Below are 20,016 nucleotides of genomic sequence, written 5' to 3'. Positions count from 1 at the left end.
ACATGCCAGTGGATAGTGGGGTCGCCCTGTACGCAAGCAGCACGAGGTAGATGTCAGGAGCAGAATCCGCGGCCCTGCAGATGAGCTGTTTCACAATGTGCACCCCTTATTCAACCTTCCCATTGGACTGCGGATCGTGTGGGTTGCAAGTGACATGTTTGAAATGGTATGACTTGGCAAACATAGACCACTCGTGGCTGTTGAAGCACGGGCCAGTGTCACTCATGACAGTGAGTGGGATACCATGCCTGGGGAACGTCTCCTTACAGGCCTTAATGACGGTCCGAGATGTGAGGTCTGAGAGCCTCACGACTTAAGGGTAATTGGAGAAATAGTCAATAATCAACACGTAGTCACGACCATTCGCACAAAAGAGGTCGATGCCAACCTTGGACCACGGAGAGGTCTCGATTCCATGCTGCTGGAGTGTCTCCTTGCTCTGCGCTGGCTGGAAGCCTTGACAGGTCGCTCAGTTGAGGACCATGTTCAAGATGTCCTGGCTAATACCGGGCCAGTAGACATCCTGCCTGGCTCTGCGTCTGCACTTCTCGACACCCAGGTGACCCTCATGGATTTGACGGAGCACCAAGCTCTGGAGACTGAGTGGAATGACAATCCGGACCAGTTTGAGGAGGATACCATCAACCACCGTCAGGTCGTCCTTTACATTGTAAAATTGAGGGCACTGCCCTTTCTGCCAGCCATTGGCGAGGTGGTGCATGACATGCTGCAAGAGGAGACAGTCTTTGGCTGTCTCCTCGCTGATACGAACCACCTTCTCATCAGACGCTGGGAGGGTGCTAGCACACAGCTGCACCTGTGATTCAATCTGCCGGATGATTTCCAGCGGTTCACTAGGCAATGTGATGGAGCGGGACAATGCATCAGCGATGATGAGCTCCTTGCCAGGCGTGCGCAATAAGTCAAAGTCGTACCTTCTGAGTTTGAGGAGGATGCGCTGCAACTGAGGTGTCATGTCGTTCAGGTCCTTGTGGATAATGTGGACTAGAGACCTATGATCCGTCTCAACAGTGAATGTCGGCAGGCTGTAGACATATTTGTGAAATTTGAGAATGTCAGTGAGAAGGCCCAGGCATTCCTTCTCTATTTACGCATACATTGTTTCGGTGGGCATCATGGCCCTCGATGCGTAGGCTACCGGTGTCCAGGATGAAGTGTCATCACGTTGAAGCAGCACCGCACCGATGCCATCCTGGCTTGCATCTGTCGAGATCTTCGTCTCCCTGTCTGGGTCGAAAAATGCCAAGACAGGTGCAGTGGTGAGCTTGGCTTTCAGCTCCAACCACTCTGCCTGATGTGGTGCCTTCCACTCAAAGGCAGTGGACTTTTTTACCAGGTTTTGTAGGGCCGCGGTGTGTGAGGCCAGGTTTGGGATGAACCTGCCCAGAAAATTGACCATGCCCAGGAAGCAAACACCGCCTTCTTGTCTTCAGGGACCTTCATGGCTTCGATGGCCTTGAGCTTGTCTGTGTCCGGGCGCATGCCCTGCTGAGAGATCTGGTCACCTAGGAACTTGAGTGTCGACATGCCAAAGCAACATTAGGACCTGTTCAGCTTCAGGCCATTGGCATGGATACGGCGGAATACCTGCTGGTGACGGGAAACATGCTCTTCAGGAGTCGTGGACCATATGATAATGTCGTCCACGTACACACGAACCCCTTCAATGCTCTCCATCATCTGCTCCATGATGCGATGTCTCCGATGCCGAGACAATGCCAAACGGCATGGGATTATAGCAGTATCTGCCAAACGGTGTGTTGAAGGTGCAGAGCCTTCTGCTGGACTCATCCAACTGGATTTGCCAAAATCCATGTGACACATCTAACTTGGCGAAAAAACGTGCGTGTGCCATCTCACTGGTGAGTTCCTCCCGCTTCGGGATGGGGTAGTGTTCACGCATTATATTCTTATTGAGATCCTTGGGATCAATGCAGATGCGCAGGTTGCCCGAAGGCTTTCTAACACATACCATCGAGCTGACCCAGTCACTCGGTTCAGTTACCTTGGAAATGATGCCCTGTTGCTGAAGATCCTTGAGCTGTGCCTTCAGGCGCCCCCTCAGCGGAGCCGGGACCCGACGTGGTGTGTGGACCACTGGCTTGGCATCAGGTCATAGCAGAATCTTATATCGATATGGCAGCGTGCCCATCCCGCCGAACACATCCGGATACTGAGCGAGGATGTCGTCAATGCCGGCCTGAAGATCCACATTGGTGGATGTCGTTGTGTAAACCCGCTGCACGAGGTTCAGCTGCTTGCAGGCATGCGCGCCAAGTAGGGATGCCCTGTCTGGCTTGACAATTTCAAAACGTAACCGTGCGTGGGAGCTCTGGTTGGAAACGAGTAGATGGCAGGACCCAGTGCTGTGATGGCCTTTCCGTTGTAGTCCAGGAGCCTGCAGGCTGCTGGACGGACCTTGGTGGGGGGGGCTTCTTGATGCGTTTGAAATCTGCCTGTGAGAGGAGATTGACAGAAGCACCTATGTCCAGCTTAAACTGGATGGAGCAGTGGTTGACCTGCATTCGTCCGCAGAATCCACTGCGAGGATGGATTGAGTTTGTGATGAGTTGGATGTGGCATATTCACATTTGGGAATGATGCCCACACAGTAGGCGGAGACCAGGCATTCTTCCTCTGGATCCGTTGTGCTGCCAGGATCAGAATCCTGTAATCTTTGTTGCACACTCTGAACGCGCCGTCGTCGGAATTGGGAGCGCTGGCCCCTGACTGGTGGTGCAGACCTGCACAAGGCTGCATAGTGTCCAGGCTTCCCGCAGTTTAAACATCGCCTGCCTCTTGCAGGGCAGTGTTTCTTTAAGTTGGCATTGCCGCAGTTCAAGCACGTCATGACGTCGGCGTCCTGATGCTCCGTGCGTCGTCGCACATGCGCAGTGCGGGTGTCGGCCGCTTCGTTATCCCGTTCGCATCGCACATGCGTGGGGCCCCGGGAAAAGCGCGCGAAATGGCCGCTTTCATCAATGTTGAGGCGCTGCATTCGGGAGATGGCCTGCACACTATGTCCCTCGTGGGAGGCAAGTTTTTCATTTTCAGCCGATTTGTACTGGGCAGAGCGATTTTTGGCGCGCTCATGCACTGTGCATGTTTCAGTCGCGACTGGCAGGATCATATGCTTGATTTTCAGTAGCTGCTCTCTCAGAGGATCAGAGTGAACTCCAAAAACGATTTGGTCTCTGATCATGGAGTCAGCAATATCAGCAAAGTTGCAGGACAGCGGTAGCAGGCAGAGGTTAGTTACGAAGGAGTTGAAAGATTCATCTTTACCTTGTAGACGCTGTTTGAATATGTAGTACTCGAAGATTTCATTGGTGTCCACTTCACAGTGACTGTCAAACTTGTCCAGGATGGTCTGAAACTTTGTCTTGTCCTGGCCTTCGGAGAAGTGAAAAGAGTTGAAGAGTTCGATGGCTTGATCACCCGCTGTTGAGAGGAGAAGCGCGATCTTTCTTACATCAGACGCACCCACGAGGTCTGAAGCTTTCATGTACAGCAGAAACTTTTGCTTGAATGTCCGCCAGTTGGCACTGAGATTGTCGGAGGTCCTGAGCTGGTGAGGAGCCTGAATCTTTAACATGGTGCCGGGATACATTCGCTGGTCGTCACGGAACGGACTGAGGTAAACCACCTAGATTAAGCAGTCGCCTGGTAGCATGTCGTGTTATGTACTCTGGGATAACACAGGCTGCAACTGGATGCAGCTTTAACCAAAAGATGCTCCAGACCTTGAAGTTAATTCAATCTGATTTATTGAACCAGTAGCACAGTTAGCACAGTTCTCTATGAGTTCGACTCTCTGCTAACCTAAGCGTGGTTACTCTGTCTGACTGAACCAGACTAGCTCTTAGCCATGTGCTGGAGGTGTGATACTGTACATACACCCTAACTCAGTCTGTAGATGTTCATCAGTGAAAAGAGGCGGAGTGTGAGTGCCTCGTGCCTTTTATAGTGAGATACCACCCCTGAGTGTCCTGCCTGCTCATTGGTCATGTCCTGTTCTCTATTTTCATCAGCTGCCTGTATGTGCCTGTCTGTATATCATTATCTGCATGTCTGCATATCATGACACATCTCTGTTCAAAAGGATCGTCCCTTTAGTCTGAGATTGTGTGCTCTGGTTCTAGTTTTTCCTACAAGTGAAAACATCCTCTCCACATCCACTCTATCCAGACCTCGCAGTATCCTGTAAGTTTCAAAAGATCCCCTCCTCATCCTTCTAAACTCCAACAAGTACAGACCCAGAGTCCTCAACCCTTCCTCATACATGTTCTACATTCCAGAAATCATTCTGGTGAACCTCTTCTGGACCCTTTCCAAGGCCAGCATATCCTTCCTTAGATACGGGATCCAAAACTGCTCACAATTCTCCAAATGGGATCTGACCAGAGCCTTTTCCAGCCTTAGCAGTACATCCCTGGTCTTGTATTCTAGCCCTCTTGACATGAATGCTAACATTGCATTTGCCTCCCTAACTGCCGACTGAACCTGCACATTAACCTTAAGAGAATCGTGAACAAGGGCTCCCAAGTCCCTTTGTGCTTCTGATTTCCTAAGCATTTCCCCATTTAGAAAATAGCCTGTGCCTCCATTCGTCCTTCCAAGGTGCATAACCTCACACTATTCCACATTGTATTTCATCTGCCACTTCGTTGCCCACTCTCCTAGCCTGTCCAAATCCTTCAACCTCCGACCCCGCTTCCTCAATACAACCTGTCCCTCTACAGATCTTTGTATCATCTGCAAACTTAGCAACAGTGCCTTCGGTTCCTTTTTCCAGATCATTAATATATATTGTGAAATGTTGTGGTCCCAGCCCAGACCCCTGAGGCACACCACTAAGTCACCGGCTGCCATCCTGAAAAAGACCCCTTTATCTCCACTCCCTGCCTTCTGCCAGTCAGCCAATCCTCTATCCATGCCAGTGCTTATTTAACAGTCTCCTATGCGGCACCTTGTCAAAGCCCTTCTGGAAATCTAAATAAATCATGTCCACTGGTTCTCCTTTGTCTAACTTCTTTGTTACCTCCTCAAAGAACTCTTAACAGATTTGTCAGATATGACCTTCCTTTGACAAAGCCATGCTGACTCACTCCTATTTTATCATGCACTTCCAATTACTCCGCGTATTCATGTTTAATAATTACATAGATTACATAGAACATACAGTGCAGAAGGAGGCCATTCGGCCCATCGAGTCTGCACCGACCCACATTAATCCCTCACTTCCACCTTTTCCCCGCAACCCAATAACCCCTCCCAACCCTTATGGACACTACGGGTAATTTAGCATGGCCAATCCACCTAACTCTAAAATCTTACCAATAACCGGCCTTTAATTTTCTGGCGTCTGCCTCCTTCCCTTCTTAAACAGAGGTGTTACATTAGCCACTTTCCAGTCCTCTGGTATCCTTCCTGCCTCCAGTGATTCTTGAAAGATCACCACCAATGCCTCCACAATCCTCTCAGCTCTCTCCTTCAAAACCCTGGGGTGTAGTCCATCCAATCGAGGTGATTTATCCACCTTCAGACCTTTCAGTTTCCCCAGAGCCTTCTCCTTAGTGATGGCCATTGCACTCACCTCTGCCCCCTGATTCTCCTGGAGCTCTGGCATCCCACTGGTGTCTTCCACCGTGAAGACTGATGCAAAGTAACTATACAGGTCCTCTGCCATTTCTTTGTTTCCTATTATTACATCTCCAGCCACATTTTCCAGTGGTCCAGTGTCTATTTTTGCCTCTCTCTTACCTTTTATATATTCAAAAAAACTCTTCCTGTCTTCTTTTATATTACTAGCTAGCTTGCACTCATATTTTATCTTCTCTCCTTTTACAGAGACTGAGATGTAGTACAGTTGAAACTGTGAGCGCAATTAATTTATAGAGAGGAAGACACTTCTTTTTTCAAAAATGTTTTAATTGGGTTTTTTGGTATACATAACAAATATGAAGACGAACAGAACAATGAGAAGTTTGCAAGGGAGCACCCAGGCAGTACCCATCGGGCAGCACGGTAGCACAGTGGTTAGCACTGTTGCTTCACAGCGCCAGGGTCCCAGGTGCGATCTTGGCTTGGGTCACTGTCTGTGCGGAGTCTGCATGTTCCCTCCGGGTGCTCCGGTTTCCTCCCACAAGACCCGAAAGACCTGTTGTTAGGTGAATTGAACATTCTGAATTCTCTCTCTGTGTCCCCGAACAGGCGCCGGAATGTGGCACCAGGGCTTTTCACAGTAACTTCATTGCAGTGTTAATGCAAGCCTACTTGTGACAATAATGATTATTATTATTGAAGTTATTTACATCGAGATCGGTTTTAACTATTTACATTGATTTATCACAGTTTCTTCTTTCGGTTCTTTTGTCCTTTCCTCGCAGCATTTGCTGTGGCTATTGTGGTCCCCTGTGTATACCTCCCTCCCAGTTCCCGCCTCTCGTTTCTCCCCCCTGGTTCCCATTGTTGTTGTTCGTGCCCTCCCCAGCCCCCGCTGTGGCCCCTGGCTCTCATGTTGAGTTTGGTTGTACTTTCCTATTTCCCCGACCCTACCCCCTTTCTCCCCCCCCCTTTCTTCCCTTCTGTGTCGTGACAACTCTCCCTTTGACCTTGGCTACTTAGTTGTTGGTCACAAACAGGTCTTGGAACAGCCGAGTGAATGGCTCCCACGTTTTGTGGAAGTTCTCTTCTGACCCACGGATGGCGAATTTGATTTCCTCCATTTGGAGACATTCCGACAGGTCGGACAGCCAGTCTGCAGCTTTAGGCGACACTGCTGACTGCCAGCCGAGCAGGATTCTTCGGTGGGCGATCAGGGAGGCATCGGCCTTCCTCCCATGAAGATATCTGTCTGTTCTGATACTCCGAAGACTGCCACTCTTGGGCATGGCTCCACCCTCACCTCCACCACTTTGGACATTGCCTCAAAGAAGGCTGTCCAGTACCCAACAATTCTGGGGCAAGACCAGAACATGTGGGCATGGTTGGCAGGGCCTCCTTTGCACCATTTACATCTGTCCTCCACCTCCGGGAAGAACCTGCTCATACGGGTTCTGGTCAAGTGGGCTCTATGTCCCACATTCAGTTGCGTTAGGCTAAGCCTTGCACATATGGAGGTGGAGTTGACCCCGTGCAGTGCTTCGCTCCAGAATCCCCACCCTATTTCAAACCCCAAGTCCTCTCCCACTTCTCTCTTGTCTCGTCCAGTTGGGTGTCAGCTCCCCGTCAGTCGTCCATACATGTCACAATAGTTCCCTTTGCCTAAAATGTCTGCGTCCAGCAGTTCCCCTAGTAGTGACTGTCGTGGCGGTTGTGAATCCTCGTTTCTTTTCGCAGAAAGTTTTTAAGCTTCACGTACCTAAATTCTAACCTGTTAGTTGGAATCTTTCTGTCAGCTCGCCCAGTGTTGTTACACTACCGTCAGTAGTTAGCGTCCCTCCCGTCCTGCCTCCACCTTTTGAAGGAGGCGACTGTGAGCGTCGGCGCAAACCTGTGGTTGTTGCAGATGGGGGCTTTGTCTCACCTTTCAGTTAGGCCGATTCGCAGTTGATTCCACGGCTGCAGTGTTGCCACCACCACTGGGCTGGGCGTGCTGCCGTGGCTAGGGCATGGAGGGAGATCCCCTTGCAGGAATCCTCCTCCATGAGCACCCAATCGGCTTCCGGCTCCTTTATCCACCCCTTTATTTGTTCTGCTGTCGCTGCCCAGTGGTAGTACTGTAGGTTTGGGAGGTCTAATCCCCCAATGGATTTTGTTCTCTGTTGAACCTTCTTTGGCATCCTTGCATTCTGCCCCCCCCCCCCCCCAGATTGGGATGGATCTAAATAGAAAGAGGTACCTGGGCAGCACATTCATTTTGATCGTCTATATTCTCCCCGCGAGGGAGAGTGGGATTGTGTTCCATCTCTGCATTCCTTTTTTAGAACAGGTTGCCAGTACCATGTGATTGTCAAACTACTGCAAGACCATCCTTTTTTTAAAATTTAAAGTACCCAATTTTTTTTTTTCCCAATTAAAGGGCAATTTAGCGTGGCCAATCCACCTAACCTGCACATCTTTGGGTTGTGGGGGAGAAACCCACACAGACACGGGGAGAGCAAAACTCCACATGGACAGTGGCCCAGGGCCGGGATTCGAACCCGGGACCACAGCTCCGTAGCCCCAGTGCTAACCACTGCGCCGCCGTGCTGCCCCTGCATTCCTTTTTATCTTCCTCTGTCAGGCTGGTCCGATTCCATTTGAGGATCCCTTTCCAGTCGTGGGTGATTTGGATCCCCAGGTAGCAGAATTTGTGCCGGGCCTGTTTGAACGGCAGCCCCACCTGCTCTGCTCCTCCCCCTTGCGGGTCCACCAGGAAGATCTCGCTTTTGCTCATGTTGAGTTTGTAGCCCAAGAAGGCTCCAAACTCTTTCAAGAGCGCAATGAGTCCTTCTATGCTGCTTTGTGGGTCCGAGATGTAGAGGAGCAGTTCACCCGCATAGAGCGAGACTCTGTGCTCTCTGACTCCTCTTCGGATCCCAGAAGACACTTTTCTGATACAATATGTGCCAACAAGGGAACAGGCTATGCTATGTTTAGGAATGATTAATGAGCCAGAATTTTTTTGCTGATTCATTTTGGGGTATAGGTGTCATTAGGAAGGTCAGCACTATTGGCCATATCTAGTTGTCCTTCAGAAAGTGGTGAGAGGCCTTTTTCTTCAACCATAGAAGTACTTTTGACTTTTTAAAATATAAATTTGGAGTACCCAATTATTTTTTTCTTCCAATTAAGCGGCAATTTAACGTGGCCAATCCACCTACCCTGCACATCTTTTAGGTTGTGGGGGTGAGAGCCACATAGACACGGGGAGAACGTGCAAACTCCACACAGACAGTGAACAAGAGCCGGGATTGAACCCCGGTCCTCAGTGCCGTGAGGCAGCAGTGCTAACCACTGTGCCACCGTGCAGCAGCAGAAGTGGTTTTGACAAAGGTACTTTTACAATCCTGTTGGGTAGGGAGTTCTATAATTTTGATGCAGTGAAAGGAAGGAGCGACAATATATGTTCAATATATACTCTTGACAGTAAAGAAATAACTTGCAAACAGTGATCATAATGTGATTGAATTAGATTTAAGTACGAGAGAGAGAAAAAACACAAGCCAAGGTTTTAAACTCAAACAAGGCTGACTTGAAAAGAATCAGATAGAAGCCACACATGTTAAATTCTTGAATTGGGTTGAATTGTTCACAGGTTAACACACAGAAAAACAAAGAGAGATATTCAAAGGAGCACTTTGTACAATACAAGACCAATAGATACTCCGAAAGAGCAAAATTCCCATTTAAGAAGATAGGAATATTAGGGACAGTACTTTTTTAAAAAAAATATTTTATTGAAAATTTTTGGCCAACCATCATAGTACATTGTGTATCCTTTACACAGTAATATAACAATATAAATAACAATGGCCAGTTTTATAAACAAGAAATAAATAATATAAAACAAAAACAAAACTAAATGGCAACTGCCTTGTCCCAGATAAATATTCTCCAAAAATATGTTTTAACAGTCGAATATACAATTATCTATAACAACAACCTATACATATTATACTTATATATTAACATCCCTGAGAATCCCTCTGGTTCCTCCCCCCCCTCCCCCGGGCTGCTGCTGCTGTCTTCTTCTTTTCCATTCCCTCTATCTTTCTGTGAGGTATTCGACGAACGGTTGCCACCGCCTGGTGAACCCTTGAGCCGATCCCCTTAGGACGAACTTAATCCGTTCCAGCTTTATAAACCCTGCCATGTCATTTATCCAGGTCTCCACACCCGGGGGCTTGGCTTCCTTCCACATCAACAGTATCCTGCGCCGGGCTACTAGGGACGCAAAGGCCAAAGCATCGGCCTCTCTCGCCTCCTGCACTCCCGGCTCTTCTGCAACCCCAAATATAGCCAACCCCCAGCTTGGTTCGACCTGGACCCCCACTACCTTCGAAAGCACCTTTGTCACCCCCACACAAAACCCCTGTAGTGCCGGACATGACCAGAACATGTGGGTGTGATTCGCTGGGCTTTTCGAGCATCTCGCACACCTATCCTCTACTCCAAAAAATTTGCTAAGCCGTGTTCCAGTCATATGCGCCCTGTGTAACACCTTAATTTGTATCAGGCCTAGCTGGCACACGAGGACGATGAGTTTACCCTACTTAGGGCATCAGCCCACAGCCCCTCCTCAATCTCCTCCCCCAGCTCTTCTTCCCATTTCCCTTTCAGCTCGTCTACCATAATCTCCCCCTCGTCTCTCATCTCCCTATATATGTCTGACACCTTACCGTCCCCCACCCATGTCTTTGAGATCACTCTGTCCTGCACCTCCTGCGTCGGGAGCTGCGGGAATTCCCTCACCTGTTGCCTCGTAAAAGCCCTCAGTTGCATATACCGGAATGCATTCCCTTGGGGCAACCCATATTTTTCGGTCAGCGCTCCCATACTTGCAAACGTCCCATCTACAAACAGATCTCTCAATTGTGTTACTCCTGCTCTTTGCCATGTTCCAAATACCCCATCCATTCTCCCCGGAGCAAATCTATGATTATTTCTTATCGGGGACCACACCGAGGCTCCCGTCTTTCCCCTATGCCGTCTCCATTGCCCCCAAATTTTCAGAGTAGCCACCACCACCGGGCTTGTGGTGTATTTCTTCAGTGAGAACGGCAATGGCGCCGTCACCATGGCTTGTAGGCTAGTCCCCCTGCAGGACGCCCTCTCCAATCTCTTCCACGCCGCTCCCTCCTCTTCTCCCATCCACCTACATACCATTGAGATGTTGGCGGCCCAGTAGTACTCACTCAGGTTTGGTAGCGCCACCCCCCCCCCCGATCCCTACTACGCTGCAAAAATCCCTTCCTCACTCTCGGGGTCTTCCCGGCCCACACAAAACTCATGATACTCTTCTCAATCCTTTTGAAAAAAGCCTTCGTGATCACCACCGGGAGGCACTGAAACACAAAGAGGAATCTCGGGAGGACCACCATTTTCACCGCCTGCACCCTCCCTGCCAGTGACAGGGATACCATGTCCCATCTCTTGAAGTCCTCCTCCATCTGTTCCACCAACCGCGTTAAGTTTAACCTATGCAATGTACCCCAATTCTTGGCTATCTGGATCCCCAAGTAGCGAAAGTCCCTTGTTACCTTCCTCAGCGGTAAATCCTCTATTTCTCTGCTCTGCTCCCCTGGATGCACCACAAACAGCTCACTTTTCCCCATGTTCAGCTTATATCCTGAAAATTCTCCAAACTCCCCAAGTATCCGCATTATCTCTGGCATCCCCTCCGCCAGGTCCGCCACAAACACCAATAAATCGTCCGCGTAAAGAGATACCCGGTGTTCCTCTCCTCCCCTGAGTACTCCCCTCCACTTCCTGGAACCCCTCAATGCTATTGCCAGGGGCTCAATCGCCAGTGCAAACAATAATGGGGACAGAGGACATCCCTGCCTCGTCCCCCTATGGAGCCGAAAATACGCAGACCCCCGTCCATTCGTGACCACGCTCGCCATCGGGGCCCTATACAGCAGCTGTACCCATCTAATATACTCACCTCCAAAGCCAAACCTCCTCAACACCTCCCACAAATAATCCCACTCCACTCTATCAAATGCTTTCTCGGCATCCATCGCCACCACTATCTCCGCTTCCCCCTCTGGTGGGGGCATCATCATTACCCCTAGCAGCCTCCGTATATTCATATTCAGCTGTCTCCCCTTCACAAACCCAGTTTGGTCCTCATGGACTACCCCCGGGACACAATCCTCTATCCTCATTGCCATTACCTTGGCCAGAATCTTAGCGTCTACATTTAGGAGGGAAATAGGTCTATAGGACCTGCATTGCAGCGGGTCTTTTTCCTTCTTTAGGAGAAGCGATATCGTTGCCTCTGACATAGTCGGGGGCAGCTGTCCCCTTTCCTTCGCCTCATTAAAGGTTCTCATCAGTATCGGGGCAAGCAAGTCCACATATTTCCTATAAAACTCGACTGGAAATCCATCCGGTCCCGGAGCCTTCCCCGCCTGCATACTCCTAATTCCTTTCACTACCTCCTCTATCTCGATCTGTGCTCCCAGTCCCACCCTCTCCTGCTCCTCCACCTTAGGAAATTCCAGCCGGTCCAGGAAGCACATCATTCTCTCCTTCCCATCCGGGGGCTGAGCTTCGTATAATCTTTTATAGAATGCCTTGAACACTCCATTCACTCTCTCCGCTCCCCGCTCTATCTCTCCTTCCTCATCCCTCACTCCCCCTATTTCCCTCGCTGCTCCCCTTTTCCTCAATTGATGGGCCAGCAACCTGCTCGCCTTCTCCCCATACTCATACTGTACACCCTGTGCCTTCCTCCACTGTGCTTCTGTAGTACCCGTTGTCAGCAAGTCAAATTCTACGTGTAACCTTTGCCTTTCCCTGTACAGTCCCTCCTCCGGTGCCTCCGCATATTGCCTGTCCACCCTCAGAGGTTCTTGCAGCAACCGCTCCCGTTCCCTACTCTCCTGCTTTCCTTTATGTGCCCTTATTGATATCAGCTCCCCTCTAACCACTGCCTTCAGCGCCTCCCAGACCACTCCCACCTGGACCTCCCCGTTATCATTGAGTTCCAAGTATTTTTCAATGCACCCCCTCACCCTTAGACACACCCCTTCATCTGCCATTAGTCCCATGTCCATTCTCCAGGGTGGACGCCCTTCTGTTTCCTCCCCTATCTCCAAGTCTACCCAATGTGGAGCGTGATCCGAAATGGCTATAGCCGTATACTCCGTCCCCCTCACCTTCGGGATCAACGCCCTTCCCAAAACAAAAAAGTCTATTCGCGAATAAACTTTGTGGACATAGGAGAAAAACGAAAACTCCTTACTCCTAGGTCTACTAAATCTCCACGGGTCTACTCCTCCCATCTGTTCCATAAAATCTTTAAGCACCTTGGCTGCAGCCGGCCTCCTTCCAGTCCTGGATCTCGATCTGTCCAGCCCTGGCTCCAGCACCGTATTAAAATCTCCCCCCCATTACCAACTTTCCCACCTCTAGGTCCGGGATGCGTCCTAGCTTGCGTCTCATAACATTGGCATCATCCCAATTCGGGGCATATACGTTTACCAAGACCACCGCCTCCCCCTGTAATTTGCCACTCACCATCACGTATCTCCCCCCGCTATCCGCCACTATGGTCTTTGCCTCAAACATAACCCGCTTCCCCACTAATATAGCCACCCCCTGTTTTTCGCATCTAGCCCCGAGTGAAACACCTGCCCCACCCATCCTTTGCGTAGTCTAACCTGGTCTATCAGTTTCAAGTGCATCTCTTGTAACATAACCACGTCTGCCTTAAGTTTCTTAAGGTGTGCGAGTACTCATGCCCTCTTTATCGGCCCGTTCAGCCCTCTCACATTCCACGTGATCAACCGGGTTGGGGGGCTTTTTACCCCCCCCCCCTTGTCGATTAGCCATCCCCTTTTTCCAGCTCCTCACCCGGTTCCCACGCAGCTGTGTCCCCCCCAGGCGGTGCCCCCCCGCCCACCCCACCCCATTCCGGCTCCCCCCTCTCCCCAGCAGCAGCAACCCAGTAACTCCCCCCTCCCACCCCCCCCCCCCCCCCGCTAGATCCCCCACTAGCGTAGTTACACCCCCCATGTTGCTCCCAGAAGTCAGCAAACTCTGGTCGACCTCGGCTTTCCCCCGTGACCTCGGCTCGCACCGTGCGACGCCCCCTCCTTCCTGCTTCTCTATTCCCGCCATGATTATCATAGCGCGGGAACAAAGCCCGTGCTTCCCTTTTGGCCCCACCCCCCATGGCCAACGCCCCATCTCCTCCACCTCCCTTCCTCCCTCCACCACCACCTGTGGAAGAGAGAAAAGTTACCGCATCGCAGGATTAATAACATAAAACTGATCTTTCTGCCCCTTTTTCCCCCCTCTTCACCCCCATACTCGCCCCACCACTTTGTTTCAAACGTTCTTTTTTAATAACCCGCTTATTCCAGTTTTTCTTCCACAATAAAAGTCCACGCCTCATCCACCGTCTCAAAGTAGTGGTGCCTCCCTTGATATGTGACCCACAGTCTTGCCGGTTGCAGCATTCCAAATTTTATCTTCTTTTTGTGAAGCACCGCCTTGGCCCGATTAAAGCTCGCCCTCCTTTTCGCCACCTCCGCACTCCAGCCTTGATATACGCGGATCACCGCGTTCTCACACCTACTGCTCCGAGTTTTCTTTGCCCAGCTAAGGACCATCTCTCTGTCCTTAAAACGGAGGAATCTCACCACTATGGCTCTAGGAATTTCTCCTGCTCTCGGTCCTCGCGCCATCACTCGGTATGCTCCCTCCACCTCCAGCGGACCCGCCGGGGCCTCCGCTCCCATTAACGAGTGCAGCATCGTGCTCACATATGCCCCGACGTCTGCTCCTTCTGCACCTTCAGGAAGACCAAGAATCCTTAAATTATTCCTCCTCGCGTTATTCTCCAGCACCTCCAGTCTTTCCACACGTCGTTTATGGTGTGCCTCGTGCATCTCCGTCTTCACCACCAGGCCCTGTATATCGTCCTCGTTCTCGGCAGCCTTTGCCTTCACGACCCGAAGCTCCCGCTCCTGGGTCTTTTGCTCATCCTTTAGCCCTTCGATCGCCTGTAATATCGGGGCCAACAGCTCCTTCTTCATTTCCTTTTTAAGTTCTTCCACGCAACATTTCAAAAACTCTTGTTGTTCAGGGCCCCATGTTAAACTGCCACCTTCCGTCGCCATCTTGGTTCTTGCTTGCCTTCCTTGCCGCTGCTCCAAAGGATCCACTGCAATCTGGCCACTTCCCTCTCCTTTTTCCATCCGTTTCCAGGGGGGATTCCCTTCTGGTTTACCGCACAGTGCTTCTAGCCGTTAAAATTGCCGTTGGGGCTCTTATTAAGAGCCCAAAAGTCCGTTCCACCGGGAGCTGCCGAAACGTGCGACTTAGCTGGTCATCGCCGCACCCGGAACCATCTTAGGGACAGTACTTGACCATCCAGTCCTCCTGGGTCCAATCCGACATTTAATTAAATCATAGCTGATTCACACTTCAACCACATTGGTTCATTTTTCCTCTTCCTCTCACTTTTCTTCCCCAGCACATAGCAATCTAATATTGGAAGCTCACTGTGAAGAAAATGAATGTCAGGAACCTCTGTCCTATGGCTCTGCCGCCTGTTATTTCAAGGCTTTATGTCACAGAATCCCTACAGTGCGTAAGGAGGCCATTTGGCCCATCGAGTCTGCACTGACCCTCACCAATCTGCTTCCAGCTGTGCTTTACTTTAAAAAAAAAATTTTGAGTACCCAATTCATTTTTTCCAATTAAGGGGCAATTTAGCGTGGCCAATCCACCTACACTGCACATCTTTGGGTTGTGGGGGTGAAACCCACGCAAACACGGGGAGAACGTGCAAACTCCACACGGACAGTGACCCAGAGCCGGGATCGAACCTGGGACCTCGGCGCCGTGAGGCTGATAAAGATAGATAGTTTTTTGAAGAATAAAGGGATTAAGGGTTATGGTGTTCGGGCTGGAAAGTGGAGCTGAGTCCACAAAAGATCTGCCATGATTTCATTGAATGGTCGAGCAGGCTCGAGGGGTCAGATGGCCTACTCCTGTTCCTAGTTCTTATGTTAACCCACTGTGCCACCGTGCTGCCCCAGCTGTGCTTTACTAATCTGCACTTATTCTGTAGATATATATGAAAATAACCAATTGTTCCATTTTTCATATTTGTATTTCAAATTCTCAGAGAGCACTGGCTTGCCACATTTCCCAAAATTACACATTTGCTCTGGACTACTTGATAGACAGAGAAGACTTTGAGGAGCAACAGTGGCATTGTGCAGCTGGAACTAGCGATTTTTGCTGTTCTTAGTACATTGAGCCAAACAGTCTATGATGGTAATATTATTGCCATTTATAGGCTCAGCCCCAACTTCTTCTAACTGAATTGTTCTGAACAGGTGTCACTTGCTGGATTTTAGTAAGTTAGAAGTGTATGAAATATTGTCAGGACAAGTGGTTCTGTAATATTTTCCTCTGTGCCACAATTTTATTGTGTGAAATATTTTTGTAATACCAACAACTTAAATTTATAACATCTTTAATGTGATGAAACACCCCATGGTGCCTCACAGAGCTATTAGCAGACAATGTTTGACATTGAGCTACATAAGGAGGTAATGGAACGGGTAACCAAAAGCTTCGGCAAGGATGTGGATTTTAAGGATTGTCTTAAAGAGAAGGAACAGAAACGTTTAAGGAAGGCTTTCCAGAGTTTCTGGCCCAGAGAGCTGAAGGCCTGACCCCCAAAGGATATGGGCAGGGGGCGGTGAAGGAAGTCAGGGATGCACAAGAGGCCAGAACTAAAGGAACACAACGTTTTCAGAGAGTTGTGGGTCTGGAGGATGTTATAGAGGTGGAGGAACAATTTTCATAGCAATGTAATTTCAAGTGATTCATCTCCAATCATGTTTAACCATAAAATATTTCATTCTTGATTTTTGCAGATATTATTCTCCTGGATACTCGGACGCATTGTTGGAAAGAGTAGAAAACTACCAACCAGCTCTTTGAGAAGCACTATGGATATTATTTCAACCTAAACAAAGCTTTAGCTCCCCCCCAACTACTGAAATCTTGAAGTATCTATTAATCTTTCTAATATTTTCCAAGTTAGTTTAGTCAAATAATAAATTATGCCCCAAGGTCCTCTCTAACTCTTCTCCTTTTTAGAAAACAAATTCATCTGAAACCCAGTGATCATTTGAATAAATATGAGGAGCACCCCTTACCAACATGTTTTGAAATGTACAATTTGTCGTCTAGTGCATCCGGTTTTTATGGCGTCTCGTGCTGCAACACTTGACGCGCCTGAGCAAAATGGTGTCTTTGCAAAAAAATAATTCCAAATTATGGGAATGGATGGCGGGGCTCTGGATGTCAATCCGCGTTTTGTGAAGCCGGATTTCACTGGCCGCAGAAGGACTTTCACATTCTGTGATTTGCGAAATTAAACCCTTGTTTTCGACGTTCTGAAACTCATTGTGGCAACCATAAACATGGTGACCTGGACCTGTAATCAAAGGTTTGTCGAGAATCATTAGAAATGGGGACCCAACTCTTTGTATTCTTTAATATTACTTTAGTTATTCAGCACGATTGCTCATCAGGACGAGTACAATGAACACTCGAACCACTGTTATTTCATCCAATAAAATTAATAAATTTGAAAAATTATATATTCAGGTTAGTACAGATGTATGAAACCTGGTTGCAGTTTGTATTAGTAATGATATTGCGGGACTGTGGCTTCGAATATTTCTGACATATTGGTGGAGGTGCCATTGACTGATGGACTGGACACCTCAACATCATACTCTTGTTAAATGGGGAGATTGTAAGTGTGAGATGGCGCGCCGCCAAATTTTTATTTTCTCCCAACTGGGGAGAATCACCTCCCACTTGTTCCAACCTACATATCATTGAGCCAAATAGTGAACTGTTCTTTCAATCTCGCTTTGATGTGAACATTACACCATCGCATATTAAGTGCACGATAGTTTTATGACAATTTGGACACGGGAAAGAAAAATCTGCGGCCGACTTCAGGAGAGAAGCGCTGGGCTCGGGAGCTAATTGGAAAGCAGTGCTATGATTTCGTGTGTAACATGTAATTCCAGTTTAGTACAATGTGTAACATTTCAAGTGGAAATCATGTAGGCTAAAAATCCAGTTATTTTCTTGAAGGGTGGGCTGCATGTGAATTGAACCCAGGCCTGCAGAACGCCGTGTACCCGTGCGGTTGGGTTTAGTTCATTGACATAAGAAGCTGTAAGTGGGGTTACAGTGCCTGTGTGGAAGCGCATAGGGAGGGGGAGGTAATGTGGGTGTCGGCTTCAGCACCTTGGTGTGTTCCAAATGAAGGCTTTCTAGGCCGGCAAAGCTCATGCCTTCATTTCTCAGCCTCCGTTTACTTCATGTTTGGAGATTTCAATGAAACGACCAGACATGGGATTAAACCCCCTTTGTATCCTCGGAGAAGGCATTCAGCAGTTCCAGCTTTCTCGGGGCGGGATGATCAAACATTCGTCAACATTGCGCCGACAGTCATGGGATTGTGGCTGTAACCTCGGCAATAAGCAGCCTCACAAATGTGGTTCCCGCGCCTGGTCAGATTTTTTTAAAAATCGAGGGGGAAACCCCGAGTGTTGTTGGCAGAATGTGCAGGTTGGGTTAGGAGGAGTGTGTGTGTCAGGTGCTGTGAAGTCGGACCGTTTTGTCACCAGTGCAGGTTACTGTGTGGCTGCAGCCTGCCACGCTGTTAACTTGGACCTGGAGACTCGCTCGGTTCCTCGTTCGAACAAAGCCACCCTTGTGTGGAATAAACTGTGAGAGCTCTCGCCCCCTCTCCCTCCCTCCCCTCGGTGCTGATCGCTGTGGCACGAATCTACCCAATCAATCATCTATCTCAAATAAAACGTCTCCTTTCTCCCTCGCCACGACTCCCCCCTGAGGTCCCTGAATGAGGTGTTGGTTTGTGGAGAGGGCCAGAGGCGATGCCTTTTCCTTTTCTGCTGCTGCTGGCGGGAGCTGAGCTGACAGGCTCCTCGCACTGGAGCTGGCGCGGAAAAGCCCAGAAGAATGTGAACCCTGACTAAAGGTGGTTTCCTGTTAGCAGGTTCCCGGATTGCCTGACACTTCAAATCCGACTGCTGTATTTATGTTTCGTCTGGAAGCAATCGCGGTTAAATAAAGAGGGCGAGAAGGAACCGCTCCTTTCCGCAGCCGGTGGGGGAAACCTGAGGGCAAATCAGACATTTTCTGAATAACGACGAGTCTATCGGAGTGTCCAGATTGCCATCAACTGTAGCCTGAAGTTGTCGACAAACCCACTGTAATATGGCGCTAGAATGTCGACAAGAAAATATGCTCCTTTCCCAGCTGGTTACCTCGTCCAAAATGGTCAAAACATCTACAACCCCGTTGTCTCAATAGTGCCTTTAGTAAGCATTGTGAGGAGAGTGGGTTACAGAATGTGCCACAACATTGCAAACTGTTTTGCGGGGCCGATTAGAGGTGACTATTAAACGCAGTCCCCGCATTGCCTGATAGAGCAGGACTTTGGAAGCTCCTCGATGCCAATTCCCCATTGTTTAGTTTGTGTGGGGGAGCGAACGGGGCAGGTTGTGAGAGTCTCACCTCCACCCGCCCTCTGATCTGACCTCGTCCCAGTGTGGTCGCTCACTGCAGCCCAAACCCGCTGCACAGACAGATTACGAATATTATCAAACCGTATTTAAATAAAACTTAGCAGTCTGTTTTCCAAATTGCTGTGTACCTGGAATCTTTGTTGCGATTGGGCATGCAAAGGGTTAAAGGAGGGGGGAGGGGGGCATCTAATTTTAGCGCGATGAGAACTTCCTCATATCAAACGAAAGGGAATGAAAACTGACCAGACCACTAATAATCAGGTTATCAAGAAAAGTGGACCTAAGAAGGGATATTTAGTTGTTGATATTTTACTAGCTCGATGTGCAACATAACATTTTCCGATCAATGGAAAATCTCCCCCCCCCCCCTCTTTAATATTCCCTCTTAACCAGCGGCCTTACCAAAGCTTCTCACTGACATTTTCCAGATTGTTCTTTTACAGTTTCCCAGTGGGCCGCCTTGATAATCCCAGTACCACATTGGTGCTGCTATTTATCGTCCATACCACGATACCAAACACTTAAGGCTCAAGCTCTGAAATAGCTACTTAATAACAATACCTAGAATGGGATTTTCTACACCACGATACCACACCTACCTTCACTCAGCCCTTAAGCGAATTGAGTAACAATGTTCATGTTAGTTTACGCTGTAAATTAGAACGTTAAACCCGAATAACCGCAATGTAATTGACATTGAAGTGATCCTAGGAAGGGCTGGCGTCCAACAGGCTTGCTG

General features: G+C 49.0%; 1 protein-coding gene across 2 annotated transcripts in view; it reads left to right on the top strand.

The window, feature by feature from the left end:
• Nucleotides 1-17,304, top strand: part of spag6 (sperm associated antigen 6) — a 430,527-nt gene extending 413,223 nt beyond the window's left edge. For both annotated transcript variants that reach the window (XM_072508503.1, XM_072508502.1), the window contains exon 11: nucleotides 16,575-17,304. In XM_072508503.1, coding sequence (XP_072364604.1) covers nucleotides 16,575-16,641 — 67 coding nt within the window. In that variant the 3' untranslated portion in view covers nucleotides 16,642-17,304. The remainder of the gene's footprint in view (nucleotides 1-16,574) is intronic.
• Nucleotides 17,305-20,016: the final 2,712 nt, after the last annotated feature.

Source organism: Scyliorhinus torazame, chromosome 6 (genome assembly GCF_047496885.1).
Source record: "Scyliorhinus torazame isolate Kashiwa2021f chromosome 6, sScyTor2.1, whole genome shotgun sequence".
NCBI classification, from domain to species: Eukaryota; Metazoa; Chordata; class Chondrichthyes; order Carcharhiniformes; family Scyliorhinidae; genus Scyliorhinus; species Scyliorhinus torazame.
The sequence above is the reverse complement of the archived record's forward strand: the minus strand, read 5'-3'. Positions and strand labels throughout refer to the sequence as shown.